Source organism: Gambusia affinis, linkage group LG24 (assembly GCF_019740435.1).
Source record: "Gambusia affinis linkage group LG24, SWU_Gaff_1.0, whole genome shotgun sequence".
Taxonomy (NCBI): Eukaryota; Metazoa; Chordata; class Actinopteri; order Cyprinodontiformes; family Poeciliidae; genus Gambusia; species Gambusia affinis.
This window is the reverse complement of record NC_057891.1, coordinates 2,744,878-2,761,437: the sequence shown is the minus strand read 5'-3', so window position 1 is coordinate 2,761,437 and position 16,560 is coordinate 2,744,878. Positions and strand designations below refer to the sequence as shown.

Genomic DNA, 16,560 nt, shown 5'->3' with positions numbered 1-16,560 from the left:
TCACTCTGACGTTGTGTCAAGAAAATATTAAATTACTTCACTCGTTTACTTTAACTGTTCTGTTAATTAATACTGTAAACCTATTATAAACGTAAATAATATGTTTACATATTTCTTTACGAAATACACTGTTAAACCTTACTAAGATTAAGTTTTAAAAGCAGAGTGAGATATCTCCCAATTGTGTTCTCAATATAGAAGCTTTGTCCAATGTGAGCCGTCGTGTTCGTCGGCCAGTAGAGAGCCAAGTTTCATCTGAAGCACAGCGGCACCATGGGGAAGAAACAGAAAAAATCTGGAGAGGACAGGTAGGGATGACATGTCCTGCTGTCCATAAACATTTTCCAGGGTGGGACCGGGTAGAAAGAACTTTCCCGTCTTCTTAAATCCCTGAAACGGGCCTGTTCCCCGCTGTTTGAACCGTTAGCTTATCGGCTAAGTGATGCTAACAGATGCTAACCACGAGTCATTGTAGGTGTGTGAGTTCAGGTGAGGCTGCTAACAATCTGGAAGTGGGTTAGGATTAATTACACAACCACCGGGGCTTTGGTGAACTATCTCTGAGTGGCGTAACCCTGAGCCGGGCTCCAGGCCGCAGGTTGGGGCTTACCATCAGAATCTATCGCGGCTAGCCGCGTTAGCTCCCACACAGTCCTGGCTGTAAACAGCTGCCACCAGCCTCACGTCTGTTTAAAGAGGCGACCAGCTGCTTTTACTGTTACCCAGGTGAGATTACCTGGAGACTCGTTCACCGGGCGAGAGGTGTGTTTGAGGGAAGGAGGACACCTGCCGTACACCTGAGTCTGCTGAGACAGGTGTTCTCCAAATCCAGGCAACACGAACAGCTTCACCTGGAATAATCAATAAACAATCAGAAGTTATTCCCGTATATGTTTCTATAGGCCGGCTAGAAATGAAGACGATAACCAGGCATGGCATTCCTCTGATACCCAGTAGATTATACTGTTGTAATACATGAACTTTGACCCCAGTCCCAGAGGAGCTGAAAGGAAGAGGAAGTTCAAACCATCTTTTAATCCATCATAACAGAAAGGATCATCTCTCTGACTGCAGCGATTCTGACCAAACGGCCAGGCTGATTTAGAGCAGCAGCAAAAGCAAAGGAGCTGGATAAGCAGAGCTAGTTAACAGCCCATGAGTCATCCAGCTCATGTTACTGAGGAGTATTATCTGCTGTCTGGATGTTGAGCTGTTAGCAGTCTTCAGTCAGAGGCCTCTGCAGACTCATTGGAAGACTGGCTGCTACTGGAGCGTTATCTGTGAAGATGATATGAGTTACGATATTTAATTTCTCTTTGGGAAAATAAAATATTTGAATCAAATATTTAAAGTTTAAGGTGGAACTCCTTCAGATCTTAAATGGTCGTGTTCATCTGGTAATATTGTGGTAATGGGATAATAATGCAATAATACATCCTCAAATTCTGATGAACGTGTACCACTGTAAACTGGAAGACATTTTAAATTATCATTTAAAAACTAATTCTAAAATCTTTGGAAACAAAATTATCCTTAAAAAAAGACCAAAGAACCAGACTGAAGAGTTTTATCATCCAGACTTTGGTGGAAAGAGATAAACAGTAAATTATGCAAAAGAAATGATTGAACTCATTGTAATTTATTATATTATTAATTGATTTATTGCTTATTTACAATTACTTAAATGTTTAGTCATCTAATTTCAGGCAGCAGCCGGTTGGACTGCCTGTGTTCTTCTATGCCCAGAGAATCAAACAATTCTAGAAATGTAAAACTTGTAGTTTTGTAGTTTGTCATGTTGGCTGTGAATTCCAGCTGCAGGTGGTCAAAACTGCTAACGGTTAGCACTGAACACTCAGAACAAAGTGAGGCTGAGTTCAGGGAGCCGGGCCACAATGAGACTGACGAGTCAGCAGCAGCTCTGGTCACCTGACCTCATGGTGTGTGTGTGTGTGGTTCTAATGGTATGTGTGTGTTACCAGTGCCAAAGATGACGGCGTGGACATCGACGCTCTGGCTGCAGAGATTGAGGGAGCCGGGGCCTCCAAAGAGCAGAAGGGGAAGAAGAAGAAGAAAGCAGCCAAGAGAGAAGACTTTGAGTAGGCCACCATCAGCCAGTCTTCTTCTCCCCTCTACTGCAGCGCTCTGACCCTTCTCTCTCTCCGTAGTGAGGACGACATCCTGAAGGAGCTGGAAGAGCTTTCCCTGGAGGCTCAGGGAGGAAAGGCCAAGGTACACCTGAACGCACCTGAATGCACCGTCAGCCTCCTCACATTCACTGCCTCTCTCCTCCTGCAGAAAGCAGAAACTACAGAAGAAGTAGACGCTCCAGAGCCTCCCAGACCAGAGAAGAAGAAAACCAGGAAGGGGAAGAAAGGTGGAGCGAGTCCAGAGGATGAGGAGGAGGAAGGCCATGTTGATGGAGATAAGAACGGAGAACAGAAGGAGAAGAACAAGGCGAGGAAACTTTCAAGTGTTTATCTGATGACATTAGCATCATAACGTCTGGACTTCAACTTTGACCTTTCATAGGTAAATCCTCATTTATTGGTTATTTGTTGTTGTTCCTGCAGGCGCCTCCCGCCGCGCCGCCCTCCGACTCCGACGACGACGACAGCTCCTCCCGCTCCCGACTGAAGACCAAGGCCGAGAAGAAAGGAGGGAAGAGACAGTCTGCATCTGACGAGGAGGAGCCCAAGGAGGCGGAGCTAAAGAGAGAGGGCGGGAAGGAGGAGGAGTCCAACGACGATGAGGAGGTGAGCTCCTGGAGAGAGAAGAAGAAGAAGAGGAAAGGGAAGGGGGCAAAGGTGGAGAGCGACAGCGAGGAGGAGCAGGAGGACGAGGCGGGCGGCTTCAAGATCAAAACAGCGGCGCAGAAGAAGGCAGAGAAGAAAGAGAGGGACAAGAAGAAGAAAGAGGAGGAGAGGATGAAGCAGAAGAAGATGAAGGATAAGGAGGCTACAGTGGAGACCAAACCAGAACCAGAGAAGAAGATGACAGAGGCAGCAGCTGTGGAAGAGCTGGAGGGGGCGGAGCCAGCAGCAGAAGGTATGATGTCATCAGGTGAGTGTTTATCTGTCTGGAAGTAAAGCGATGACTTTGTGTTCTTCTTCTGCAGACGAGAACGAAGGAGACAAGAAGAAGAAGGACAAGAAAAAGAAGAAGGGAGAGAAGGAGGAGAAGAAGAAGGGTCCCAGCAAGGCCACAGTTAAGGCCATGCAGGAGGCGCTGGCCAAGATGAAGGAGGTGGGAGGCTGACTGGGGCATGCTGGGAAACGTAGTCCTGCTGAGGCTGCAGTCTGACTGTGACTGTCTGCAGGAGGAGGAGCGGGCGCGAAGGGAGGAGGAGGAGCGGCTGAGGAGGCTGGAGGAGCTGGAGAAGCAGAGGCAGGAGCAGGTAGGCAGCGTCTTCTTCTACTGCTGCAAACAGCGCTGCTCAGTCACCCACAACTCACCACAACTCTCCCTGCAGGAGCGGCTGGAGCAGGAGCGCAGGGAGAAGAAGAAGCAGAAGGAGAAGGAGAGGAAGGAGCGTCTGAAGAAGGAGGGCAAGCTGCTGACCAAGGCTCAGAGGGAGGCGCGGGCCAGAGCCGAGGCCACGCTCAAGCTGCTGCAGGCGCAGGGTGAGGGGGCGGGGCCAGAGGGATTCACAGATCCACTTTTATCACTTCCGATGTCTGAGGTTTAGTATCGGCCGATTCCAGAACAGAAGAACAACTGAATTGATAAAAGTTCAAAAATATTCCTGCATATCAGCAGCTCTGTCGTTTTCTTTCCACTCGTCTCTTCATGATGAGTGTTTAAGTCTGAAGGGGCTGGTCGTAGGGGGCGTGGCCTCTCCTCCTCAGCGGTGTCTGATTGGTCTGTTCAGGTGTTGAGGTGCCATCCAAAGACAGCGTGTCAAAGAAGAAACCTGTTTATGGAGACAAGAGGAAGAAGAAACCCAACGTCCAATCACCTGAAGGTACTCTTCCTCTTCCTCCTCTTCATCCTCTTCTTCCCCCTCTTCTTCCTTGTCTTCCTCTAAATCTTGTTTTGTTCTGTTAGAAACATCAGAGGTCACGTCACCGGTCTCGGAGACCCCGGAGCCTGTTGCCATGGAGACGGAGAGCGAGCCGCCAGCCGCAGAGCCAGGTGGGTGGAGCGGGCGGAGGGCGGTGGGCGGAGGCCAAGCAGCCACTAACCGCTGGTGTTTCTGTGTAGAGGCGAAGGCGGACGCCGACCTGGACGACTGGGAGGCCATGGCCAGCGACGAGGAGAAAGGTGAGAGGTCACTGAGGTCAGAGGTCACTGCTTCCTGCTGTAAGGGAGAGCAGCAGCTGATCTGTTTCTTCCTTTTATTCATGAACAAACAGAGAGGAAGAGAAGACGAGCAGCAGGTATTTTTCCTTGTGGTGCTTTGACTAGGCCGCTGCTCGGTGTCCTCTAACAGCCTGACGGTTTATTACTTTTATTTATTTATTACTTCCTTCCACTGTTCATCTGATCTCATCTTACACTTTTATTTGTTCTTTTCTGTTTTCTTTTTTAAGTTAAATTAATTGGTTTTAAAATAACTCTTGTTTTTTTTTTTTACTTTCAGTCTTTTTGGAATTTATTATATTTTTTGAAACAATTTTATTTAATCTTAATATTTAGCTTTATTTTAAGTCATTATCATTTATAGTTACTTTAATATTTTCTATAATTTATTTTTGATTCCTAGATTTTCTCTGTTATTGTAGTTAGTATTTTTAAGGTAGAGTAGTGTTTATTTAGCTGTGTGCTGCAGTAGAGCATGTTTGGTTTGTTTTGTTGATGTCAGCCATCTTGGTTTGTTTTTTTTACCCGACTGTTTGATCCGTGTGGCGATTGTTCACCAGAGCTGAAGAAAGTTCACATCGAGGTCAAAGAGGAGACGCCGGCTCCTCGTCAGCCAGCTGCCAGCGAGGGGGAGGAGGAAGAGGAAGATGAGGAGGATGACGAGGAGGATGAAGAAGAGGAGGAAGAAGAAAGCGAGGAAGAAGCTGAGGCGGAGAAAGAGAGCGTGCCAGTGAGTCACGGGAAGAGGAGAGCGGTGAGCGAAGAGGAGAGCAGCGAGAGCGACGATGATGACGGCAGGACGAAGGAGGAGCGGCTGTACGACCGAGCCAGGAAGAGGATAGAGGTGAGCTCCAGCAGCAGTCAGTGTTCCTACGGCGCTGGAGTTTCAGTCAGGCGTTTCACGGTTTGGTGACAGTTTTTAAAACATCCACAGTTCAAACCAAATATCTACAGATAAAACAAAATTGTTTTCCATCTGACTGAAGTTAAATCAGACGTGACTTTTATTATTTTACGTTAGTTAGAATCAAAACAATTATTTCTTTTTGCTAAATGCCAGAAAACCTAGTGATATGTTTTAGAAATTTATTTTTAACTTCTTCAGACGAGTCAGGTGAGAGAGACATTTCAAATATTAAATTTTTTAGTTTCCCTGCTGTAGAATGTAGAATACATTCATATATATAATATAGATATTAATATTAACGGTAATAAATTATGTGAATTTAAACCGTCTATCTTCGTTAATTTGTGTTGTTTTGGTGCTGGAAAAGTTTGAAAACTTTCCTTGGAAGTGTTTGAATTTTACTGTGGGAAAAGTGAGCGTAGTGAGAGCTCGTCTGAGTTTGGTCTATCTTTGGGAACAGAAACGGCGAGCGGAGAACCTGAAGAACACGGATCCGGACCGGCTGCGAGCGCCAGTGGTGTGTGTGCTGGGACACGTGGACACGGGGAAGACAAAGATCCTGGACAAGGTGACGCTGCTGCCCCCTGCTGGTGGTGTCCCTCCTTGTTTGGAGGCAGAGGTTTTATTGTTTTTTGTGTTTTTCGTGTGCAGCTGCGTCACACACATGTTCAGGACGGTGAGGCCGGAGGAATCACTCAGCAGATCGGAGCCACCAACGTCCCCAAGGAGACCATTGAGGAGCAAACCAAGATGGTTAAAAATGTACGATCTCTCACTCTATCCTGGATTCAGTGATGGTTTGCAGCTTGTTGAGCTTTCTCTCTCTCTCTCTCTCTCTTTATCTCTCTGTAGTTTGACAGGGAGAACATCAGGATCCCCGGTATGCTGATCATCGACACCCCAGGACACGAGTCCTTCAGGTACAGCCTGTCTCTGTCCTCTTCCTGTCCTCTTCCTGTCCCCAGTGTCCTGAGTGTCTCTGTGTCCCTGCAGTAACCTGAGGAACAGAGGCAGCTCTCTCTGTGACATCGCCATCCTGGTGGTGGACATCATGCACGGCTTGGAGCCTCAGACCATCGAGTCCATCAACCTGCTGAAGGAGAAGAAGTGTCCCTTCATCGTGGCCCTCAACAAGGTCTCCAGCTCCTCCTCGTCCTCTTCCTCCTCCTCTTCCTCTCCTCCTCTGACTCTGTGTGCTCTGATCAGATCGACCGGCTCTACGACTGGAAGAAGTCTCCTGATACTGACGTGGTCGCCACGCTGAAGAAGCAGAAGAAGAACACCAAGGACGAGTTCGATGAGAGGACCAAGGCCATCATTGTGGAGTTTGCTCAGCAGGTGAGCAGCAGCCAATCACAGCTCTGCTCCCATCAGCCAATCCCAGCTCTACATCCTGTCCCTCCCTGACTGACTGCTTCCTGTCTGTCCCCAGAGTCTGAACGCGGCGCTGTTCTTTGAGAACAAAGACCCGCGGACGTTCGTGTCTCTGGTTCCCACGTCGGCCCACAGCGGCGACGGCATGGGGAACCTGATCGCCCTGCTGGTGGAGCTCACCCAGAGCATGCTGGCCCGCCGCCTGGCACACTGCGACGAGCTGCGGGCGCAGGTCATGGAGGTGAGCTGCACACTTGGCCCCGCCCCCTCTGCCTCCATCATCTAGGTCGTCATGACGGCGGTGTGTCTGTGTGTGTCCAGGTGAAGGCGCTGCCCGGCATGGGAACCACCATCGACGTCATCCTGATCAACGGCCGCCTGCGGGAGGGAGAGACCATCATCGTCCCCGGGGTGGAGGGGCCCATCGTCACGCAGATCAGGGGCCTGCTGCTGCCGCCGCCACTCAAGGAGCTGAGGGTCAAGGTCAGCAAGACAAACTACAACCTGGTTTATTATTATTTGTTTTCCGATTTTGTTCAGTTACATTTTTTTTATTACTCTTTTCTATTTCCTCCCAAAACCTGGAATAAGTTTTTCTTTTCCTTTTTTCTCTTTTTAAATTTTCTTTCCTGTAAAACAGGAATTACATCGTACTTAAGAATAAATATTGTGATCATGTAGATCATAAAATTTAACAGTTTGCTGTTCATGCAGAAAGACGTTTGGATCCAGTTTCATTGAATTAAAGAAGAATCACAAAATGTTTCAATGGTTCAAAATGTTGATGTTTCTTTTAATTCCTCTCAAGGCTGTGATGTCATGAATCATAAATCGTTTGCTCTCGTTGTTTGGTTGTCGTTGTCCAGAGTCAGTATGAGAAGCACAAGGAAGTGTCGACGGCTCAGGGAGTCAAGATTCTAGGTAAAGACCTGGAGAAGACGCTGGCTGGGCTCCCCCTGCTGGTGGCCCACAGGGACGACGAGGTCCCCGTCTTGAAGGTATTGTTGTTGTTTTCCTCTGAGTTGAGTTGTGGCTAACCGCTAAAGGCTAACGGCTAACGTCTGGTGGTCAGGATGAGCTGGTGAAGGAGCTGAAGCAGACGCTGAGCTCCATCAAGCTGGAGGAGAAGGGCGTTTACGTCCAGGCGTCAACGCTGGGCTCCCTAGAGGCGCTGCTGGAGTTCCTCCGGACCTCCAAGGTCCCGGTGAGTAACCGGCCCCCCCCCGACGTCCCAAACAGGAAGTCACCTCCAGCTGACCACGCCTCTCTTCCAGTACGCAGGCATCAATATCGGCCCGGTGCATAAAAAGGACGTGATGAAGGCGTCCACCATGCTGGAGCACGACCCACAGTACGTGGCGCCCCCTGCTGGTACTTTGACCTGTCTACAGGCGCCGTCTGACAGCCGGTTGTCCGTCCATCCGCAGGTACGCTGTCATCCTGGCGTTTGACGTGAAGGTGGAGAGGGAGAGCCAGGAGATGGCCGACAGTCTCGGTGTTCGCATCTTCTCTGCTGAGATCATCTACCACCTGTTTGACGCCTTCACCAAGTACAGAGAGGACTACAAGAAGTCCAAACAGGAAGAGTTCAAGTAGGAAAACACACAGATTATAGAAATATAGAAAAACAGTTCATGTTCTAACCACAGGAGGGCAGAGTGGTTACGATTTCATCACAAAAACCTAAACACTGGATTTCAGAACAAACTAAATCCAGAAAGCTTTAAGTAATTATCAGTTTACTTCCTGTTGTCATGGTGATTCCAGGTATTTGGACTCTTTGTTTTTATTGAAAGTACATCGATACACAGCAGGTTTGGTGGGTTGTGATCAGTTTCATCCAGACCTCAAAACCCTTTAACGTGTCTTAAAGTCTGCAGTTTCCAGTAACCTTTGACCTTCAGAGCCTAATGCAGTGAGTCTGGTTGACGCCCCCATGCTCACGGTGTTTCTGCCCAGGCACATCGCCGTGTTCCCGGTGAAGCTCCGCGTTCTTCCTCAGTTCATCTTCAACTCCAGAGATCCCATCGTGATGGGCGTGACGGTGGAGGCGGGGCTTCTGAAGCAGGGCACGCCGCTCTGCGTGCCCAGCAAAGGGGTGAGAGGCGCCGGTGTAACCGTTGGCGCTGTTTTGTTTGCGTTGTGTAACCGAGTCGCTGGGCGTTACAGTTTGTGGAGATCGGCGTGGTAACCAGCATCGAGATGAACCACAAGTCGGTGGACACGGCGAAGAAAGGCCAGGAGATCTGCGTGAAGATCGAGCCCATCCCCGGGGAGTCGCCCAAGATGTACGGCCGCCATTTTGAAGCCACTGACATCATCGTCAGCAAGGTGAGGACACGCCCGTGGGGAGGAGGGGCTTATTCTTTCTGTTGCCATAACAACGGCTGCTCTGTGTGGGTGCAGATAACGCGGGCGTCCATCGACGCCCTGAAGAACTGGTTCAGAGACGAGATGCAGAAATCGGACTGGCAGCTCATCATGGAGCTGAAGAAAACCTTTGAAATCATCTGAGCCGGACCGGACCGAACCGGAGCGGAGCCACAGAAACACCAACCAGCCAGCCAACCAATCAGACGCTTCCTGCAGTCGGCGCGGCGGAGCGGCGTGTCTCTGTGGGCAGCGGCTCCTCACTGTGTGACAGCGATAGCCTAGACTCACTCCAACGTGCCTGTTCTTCAGCATCATCATCATCATCATCATCATCATCTTCCTCTTGGCCCTCGCTCTCTGATGTGCTGCTGCCACTTCCTGCCCCAGGCTCCGCCCCCTCTCCCAGCAGCCTGGATCTCCGTTTGGAGGCGGTGAGCGGCTCAGACTCTGACACGCTGACGTCTCTTTGTCTTGGCGGCCATGTTGGAAGGCGGGGAGACAGAAGATTTTAAACTGTTTTTGCTGCAACTGCTGATGTAATAAATTCCCATGATTCTAATAAAAGCTGCAGAACGACGATTAATTTCAGTCAAAGTACTTCAAAAAACCCAGAAACATTTTCATAACTTGTGATAAGCATATTTAATGCCGATTATTTAGTATTCTGTCATTTTATTGGACGACAGTAAAACCAGATTCTGGGATGAGTTTCTGGTTGTTTTGATCAGTTTAGTTTCCTCCTGTTTGTTTTTCTCCTGTCGTCCAGGTTTTATAAATATTTCCAATAATTCATCAAACTTCTCTTTATTTCATGTCGGCCTGATGGCTGGAAAAAATTATGAATTGTGCATAAAGATTAAATATCTTCTACCTGCTTTTATTAAGTCAAATCAGTAGAATCTGTTTTTCCTGTCGCCTCTTTGAGTTCAGTTGATTTAATTCTCTGTATGTTCTGATTGTTAAATTAAGTTTATCCTGTATTTGTTACAGTTCAGCTTCTGATTCCATAACTGGAACCACAAAAACATCTGAAACATTTTCTATGCTCAAATGTTTTTAGTTTAAATGTATAACACACCTTCCTCCCTCAGGTCAACAGAAAGAAAGAAAGAAAAACATGTTGAGTTAAAAATTTATGGATCAGCAGGGAAAAAATGAATAAAATCCACATTTGGAAAACATGGAATTAAATGTAAGTACTGTGGAGAAAGTTTGACTTTATTTTAAGTGAAAGTTGTGATTTAATGTCACTTTTGTTTCTCACTCAAAGTTTCTGACATTCGGTCTAAAATATAATTACAATTTTTACCTCTTTTCTTTGTATTTTCCTGAAGAAGATGTTTGACATCATCTGACGGAGCGCCCTCTGCTGGTGACAAATGATCACAACAGGACTCCATCAGGTAATGACATTTAGGTCATTCAGGTCCAGTTCAGAATCTTACTGGTTCCCAGTACAAACTGGTGAAGCTGAAGCAGAACTCAAGATCAATATCACTTAGTTTATTATCTCAGATACTGTTTTATAAATTAATGTATCTTAAAATATCTAAAATATTCATGTTATGCAGACAACACAGAACTTAAATATAGGAAACAAAAGAAACCTGCAAAAAACGTTTAACTATTTTACACTGGTTTTGAAAATACAAACTTTTGAGTACTAAAATTAACTTTTCAAATAAAATAAATGCTCGGATTTTGAAGCTTGTTTCATTTTGGTAAACACTTTGTGGAAATATGACTCTAGATGTTGCTTTATGACTAAATCCCAGTAAAACCAGTCAGATTTGAATACAAAATGAAAACAAGAAAAATAAAACCTTTCATTTTCATTTCAATAGTAACTATCTGCTTTTAAACCAAACGGTTTGCCGATATTTTATGATTTGGCGGGAATGAAGAGTCCATGGAGGTCAATGTGGACCGGGACCGGGATGGAGGCCCGGCCGACCTCCTCAAACGTTTTGGCGTTCAGGATGAGCAGGAACGGAGAAACGCTTGGATCTGAGGAAACGATGGACGACAGGATGACTCCTGCAGAAATAAAACTATTAGAAACGGAGAGAAAAAAATTCTCCTTCGATCCGTTTTTACAGTTTTCTCTCACCGTCGTCTTCGTCCTCCGCGCCCGGAGAGGCGACGAACACCGGCTCCGACGGGTAGCAGTTCTCCTGATGCCACTCGACGTGCGTCTTGGTGACGATGTCGACCTTGGCGATCTGTTGGTGGGAGATTTTCAAGCAGATGGTGAGTTTTTAGGAGGCTGAGCCGGTTAATTTCAGACGTTTTAATGTTTTCTTAGAAATGTTTTCTAATTTATAAGATCTTACCATTAAAATCTTACCTGTATTCATAATACAGGAACATTTTCATCATATACACACAAATAATCCATCACTGCAATGTTTATCTCACTTAATTCAAGTAGATTAGTTTAGAAAAATTGTTAAGAAGGATCACATCATCAGCATATCCATATATCGTGTTTCCAGGCACTATTACTAATATTTATATTTTTATGGTGTTATTAGTTTTTGTGTGTGATTTATTGTTTTTAATGAAATTCAAGATAATTAATTAATACAGACTACGTAGAAGAGTTGAAGGTCTGGTTGTACCTTGTTGGGGTGAGGTGACCACTCCAGCCTGGAGCCGTAGAAGTAGCGGTACTTCCTGCCGTTGAAGTTGTAGTTAATCCCCGGCAGCTCCATCCCTGCAGAGCAGTCAGTCTCGTTAGATCCAGTGGATCGCATCGTTTCTCCTCCACATCAAAACATCTAACCTTCAAAGATCGTATCGGGTTTGCAGTAGATGGATCCATCGTCTTGCATCACCGCCTGCGCTGTCGTGTCTGTCAGAGTCACGAGGTTGGTTCCTTTGGGAGAATCCTGCAGGACACGTAGGTGATGATCATGGTCTGGAACAGATCCGGTGGCTGTGAGCTCAGCCTGGTTCTACCTTGTGGACGTTCAACGGCAGGACGAATCTCTGGCAGACCGGCAGGGAGAACTCCTTGTGGGTCTGGATGAAGTTGTCCGTTTCCTTGGTCATGTTGTGGAGGTAGAACATGTCGTACAGGTTGCTGTCATTGTAGGCGATGATGTCGAACACGACATGGTCGTCGTCCTCGTAGGCGTTGATGTGATGGAAAACCACCAGAGCATCGGCGCGGTAGTGAAGAGATTTAACCTTTCCCGTCTTTATGTTGATGATGTGAAAGAACGTCTGAAACGAGGAAGTTACCTCAGTAAAACGTTGTGAACTAAAGAGGAAAGTGTCTTTATCAAACCTTGAAGCTACTCAGTGCTTCATTCATGGGAATCTGTCTGAGTGAACGTATCAGGACCGGGACTTACACTGTCTTTCTCATCAAATTTGAGGCAGCTCCCCCAGTTGACCCCTCTGAAGTAGGCGGTTGCCAGTTTCACTATGTCCAGTTTGAAGGGTTGCTCCACGAACACGATGTAGTTGTCCGTCATGCCGAAGCTGTGGAAGTAACTCGGATACAGAGTGGATCGGAAAGGAACTGAACAGATCTGCTGAACCTTTCTCAGAGCCGGCTTCTTGAGGTCTTTATCTGAAACGGACAAAAAAATACAGAATCCAAACTTATTCATACAGTATTTCTTCATTTCTGATGAGCAAATGGTAATGATGGGTCTGAACTGTCATGATCCTTTGATTCCTTTAAACAATGCATCCAAAGTTCACAACTGTCTACAAGCATTCAGTCACGTCATGCTAATTAATGTTTACGGCTCCTAGTTAAAACCTTGGATGACTCTGGTTTTTGTCCCAATGCCAAATCATCTGAAACATGCTCTTAGATTGCAGCGTCATAAACCCATTGACTGTATCTGATTCGGATACCAACATGTTGGCCAAGAAGACTAATGATGTTTACTCAAATACCTGAGGCGTCTGCTGGCACTTTGAAGATGATGTATTTGGGACGTCCGAGGCCGATGATGGCGGTTCCCATGTTGTAGGTGTTGCCCTCCTTGTCGTAGTGAGGGTGAGCGGTTGCCAGGTTCAGAGCAATGTGGTTCCTGTAGTTGGTCTGGAAATGATGCGTGTCAGTCCTGTGAGACGAGTCAAAGAGCTTTAGGGGGTATAGACTCACCCGGCCCACCGTCTCCAGGGTCAGCGGGTCGACCTGGTTGATGTAGTTGACCTCAGAGGAGGCGTAGTAGTCCTGACCGTAGCGGATGATGTTGATTAGGTTGTTGTCAGTGAAATCGGGGACAATGTTGCGGAAATGTGTCATTGCCCTGGTGACGAGGTTTACAGAGGAAATAGTGAGGATAGTTTTTGGTTTTAATAATGATCTAGAATTATTTAATCCAGATTTACGAGGCTTTTAAAGTCCCATAAAAAGCTGAATGTTCTGAAAAGACTTCAGGTTTTCTGTTGTGGTCTGTCAACTCAAAAACAACCTGAAACTATTGCTGGGATCTAATGAGCGCAGTATGCCAAACTTAAGGTTCGGGGGCCAAATCTGGCCCGCTGTAGCTTTTTATGTGACCCTCTAGACTCCAAATTCTATCAAAAAGTTGCTCCAGTTTTTCAGAAATCCACAAAATCAACACATTTTTTCCAGTTTTTTTTTTTCTTTTTAAATTTTTCTCAATTTGTCAAAAACATTGAGTTTAATATAAACTGCTGCCTCAGCTTTACTTGATTTCAGGTTATAGTCGATGATCGTTACGGAGAGTAATAAACAATTACATTTAACTTTATACTTGAGCACAAATATCACAAAGATTCCATACAAATATTTCTAAATTAGCTCCACAAAATCCTGGAGGAATACCTGTTAAATATTTTAACAGCTTGTTGGGTTTCATTAACACATTTAGATGCTCTTGCTGTTTACCTGGCGAAGATGTTTTGGTGTTTTTACCTGGCGAAGATGTTCTTGCAGGGGTCGGGGTAAACCATGGTGCCGAACTCGGACACGACGATCCGATCGGCCTTCATGTTCCTCCTGTAGGTTTCGCTCTTCAGGTATTTGCTCCGGTACGTCACCTCCCCTGAAACGGTGCGGAGCCAATAAAAATCAAGCTGAAACCTGGGACAAACGACCAGAAAACTGCAAAACAGCCGAAACACTGATTCCTTTAAACAAAGACCTGCTTTATTTAAAGGAATAACTGGAATAATTTAACGTGTTGATGATGAAGGAATATTTGTCACTTTTGGCTTGTTGCTGAAATGAGCCAGACAAATAAACACAATTGGTTGATTGATTGGTTGATTGATCAGTAGGTTGGTTGGTCTCAGTGGCGCCCCCTGCTGACCGTTGTGGAAGGTGAAGCTGTGGATCAGCGACAGGCCGTCAAACCAGTGGTTGTACTCGGATTTCCCCACTGAGAAAAGTCCGGGTCCGTTCCGCACCAGAGTGCCTTGGAGCCACGGCGGCATCGACCCTGGAGGTCAAAGGTCACACATACAACACTTCTTTCATTAACTATCAAGATGCTGTTTTTGCTACAAACGTATGGAGTGTTTTGATCCAGCATTTGGTTTTATCAAGAATTTTATTTTTATCACTTTGATAAAATAAAATTAATGATGAACAACTGAAGGAAAATAAATTTTTCTACAATCTCCACTGTTCAAAGATAGGAGCAATAAATATCAATAAATTGTAAAATATATTGTTACTGTGATATAAATCACATTTATTCTGAAATTGAGATTTGATCAGTATTGATTATTTTAACAATAAAATCAAATTTGTCAGATACTTTATATTTTTCCTTTATCTACTTAGGCTTATTTAATACATTATTAAAAATGAATAAAAATGCTGATAATTAAACTCCATTTAAAAAAATTAAAACACATCTTTGTATAAATGCAACATGGATTTTAGTTGATAGACGTAAAAAGTTATAGAGATTTATTTCTAGAATCTGAACATAGAGCCAGTGACATTAAAACTACAGATTTAAAATATTTTTGTCTTAATTGTAATATATTTATATTTATTGTTCAGTTTTGGCTGCTGTATTTTCCAGTAAATTGACGTTTTTACCATCTGTATTCTCTTCTTGAATATTAATCGATTACTAAACCAGTTAACAATAACTTCAACAATCTATTGATTTCATCTCATTATTATTTATCTGATCTCAAATCAATACATAAATTTTCATTAGTAAGTTTTCCATTAAACATTTAGCAGCCAAACTGAACCTGAAAATAACTTTTACTAACTTTAGATTCTCTCTGGCTGTAAACTGAACAACAAAACAGGAAGTGATGTCATGCTGCTAAATCTAATCCTGTAAAGGAATTCGTCTCAGACTATGGTGTTGTAATCCTTTTCTAATCTCACTGATCAGGATTTAGATGTGTTGTTAAAAGTATTTTCAAACATTATCGATGAATATGAAGGGTGATATTAAAGCTGTAATACGTAAAAAATATTTTTTACATATTTATTGAAACTGTTGTGATAAAATGAGAGATAATCTGTCACAGAAAATCCATCTCCTCGTTTCTCCTGGTGCTAACTAGAAACTACCAATCAGAGCCAGGGGCGGGTCTTAGCGCTGCCGATCACTTCCTATTGGTTCTTTGCTACACTGCAGCTAGCAGATCCTGCTGTAAATGTTAAGGCTAGTTAGCATAGCCACTGATGATGGCAGATTAACGGTTTTCCTGTAACATTAAGTTGTTTCTCCATCATTAACATATTTAGCAGTGTGTACCCAAGATTGATTAACAGCACTAAGACCCACCTCCTGGCTCTGATTGGTTTCTTCATATGGCAACAGCAGGAGATTGATCTACTCACTGATCTGTCTCTTATTAGTTTTAATAAATATGTAAAAATATATTCAATAAAAGTTACAAACTGCAGCTTTAAATTTGATGTCAACAAATAAATCTAAAACCGTCAGAACTGACTGGAGCTGGATAAACGGCTCCCAGAGCCATAAATAAACGGTTCTGTTGTTTAATCACCAAGCAGACCCGGCTTGTTGTAGAGCCACTGACCTTTGACCTCAGCCTTCAGCGGCTCTGGGGTCTCCAGCCCGTTCCTGGCGATGATGTCCTGCATGCTGCGGTCCTGCAGTGTGGCCGGCGCCACTGTGGATCCCGCCTCCTTTAAGCCGGCTGCAGTCCACGTGATCCGATCCAGGACTTCGTTGCATAAGCGGACCGGGCCGGACCGGACTTTGGTCGGTTTTCTACCGTAACACTCAGCTTTCTCTAACCAACCTCTAATTATGATCAGAAACTGTGAAAAAATCACTAAATATCTGGAAAACCAACAGGACTGAATGATTCTGGACCAGTCCAGAATATTTGGACTGGTCTAATATTTGGACCTGGAAGTGAAAAAGTCCAGCTGTCGTTATCCCACCTGTTATCTCTTATCTAAATTAGGAACAACACTGTAAAACTATACAGCCGCTCTAACTGATATCAGGACGACTTCATTATATAAACTGCAGTGAAAAATATCCAGTGTCTTTAATTGCCCTGCTGCCCTGTTTCCATGGCGACCGGGAAAAGGGTTAGCTAGCGCTACGTCCTTCCAGCGTTTTCAGGGTTAAAGTTGTGCTTCTGCGTCCGGCTTTGAACCC

The 16,560-nt window shown here is 45.1% G+C and overlaps 2 protein-coding genes across 3 annotated transcripts; one reads left to right on the top strand and one right to left on the bottom strand.

Annotated features, from left to right (window-relative positions):
- Nucleotides 1–17: 17 nt before the first annotated feature.
- Nucleotides 18–9,535, top strand: eif5b (eukaryotic translation initiation factor 5B). 2 transcript variants are annotated; one of them, XM_044109526.1, is made up of 27 exons: nt 18–308; nt 1,983–2,099; nt 2,169–2,232; nt 2,299–2,457; nt 2,574–3,048; nt 3,119–3,246; nt 3,320–3,397; nt 3,473–3,623; nt 3,872–3,964; nt 4,048–4,134; nt 4,204–4,263; nt 4,356–4,379; nt 4,863–5,146; nt 5,670–5,777; nt 5,861–5,971; nt 6,062–6,129; nt 6,203–6,344; nt 6,416–6,547; nt 6,642–6,824; nt 6,905–7,066; nt 7,450–7,581; nt 7,656–7,787; nt 7,858–7,934; nt 8,011–8,175; nt 8,543–8,681; nt 8,753–8,914; nt 8,990–9,535. In XM_044109526.1, exons 1-27 carry the CDS (start codon nt 274–276, stop codon nt 9,095–9,097), a joined length of 3,576 nt encoding a protein of 1,191 aa, XP_043965461.1. In that variant the 5' UTR covers nt 18–273; the 3' UTR covers nt 9,098–9,535. The 2 variants fall into 2 exon arrangements, with proteins under 2 accessions (XP_043965461.1, XP_043965462.1); XM_044109527.1 differs by lacking the exon at nt 4,356–4,379.
- A 904-nt stretch (nt 9,536–10,439) lies between these two features.
- bco1l (beta-carotene oxygenase 1, like) lies at nt 10,440–16,213 on the bottom strand. The gene is made up of 11 exons (XM_044109648.1): nt 15,968–16,213; nt 14,260–14,388; nt 13,863–13,992; nt 13,083–13,230; nt 12,872–13,019; nt 12,316–12,536; nt 11,918–12,184; nt 11,742–11,847; nt 11,578–11,672; nt 11,067–11,178; nt 10,440–10,993 (listed from the first exon to the last, which is right to left on the bottom strand). The coding sequence occupies exons 1-11, from the start codon at nt 16,029–16,031 to the stop codon at nt 10,839–10,841; spliced, it is 1,575 nt and encodes a 524-aa protein (XP_043965583.1). The 5' UTR covers nt 16,032–16,213; the 3' UTR covers nt 10,440–10,838.
- Nucleotides 16,214–16,560: the final 347 nt, after the last annotated feature.

Bases quoted from the DNA above. Each gene is read 5' to 3' on its own strand.
- eif5b (XM_044109526.1), top strand. From the start codon at position 274: ATGGGGAAGAAACAGAAAAAATCTGGAGAGGACAG. The intron at 4,264-4,355 runs GTGAGAGGTCAC...ATGAACAAACAG, and splicing joins GGCCAGCGACGAGGAGAAAG to AGAGGAAGAGAAGACGAGCA. The intron at 7,067-7,449 runs GTCAGCAAGACA...GTCGTTGTCCAG, and splicing joins TCAAGGAGCTGAGGGTCAAG to AGTCAGTATGAGAAGCACAA.
- bco1l (XM_044109648.1), bottom strand. From the start codon at position 16,031: ATGCAGGACATCATCGCCAGGAACGGGCTGGAGACCCCAGAGCCGCTG. The intron at 14,389-15,967 runs GTCAGTGGCTCT...TTTGACCTCCAG, and splicing joins GCTGAAGGCTGAGGTCAAAG to GGTCGATGCCGCCGTGGCTC. The intron at 13,993-14,259 runs GTCAGCAGGGGG...GCACCGTTTCAG, and splicing joins CAGCTTCACCTTCCACAACG to GGGAGGTGACGTACCGGAGC.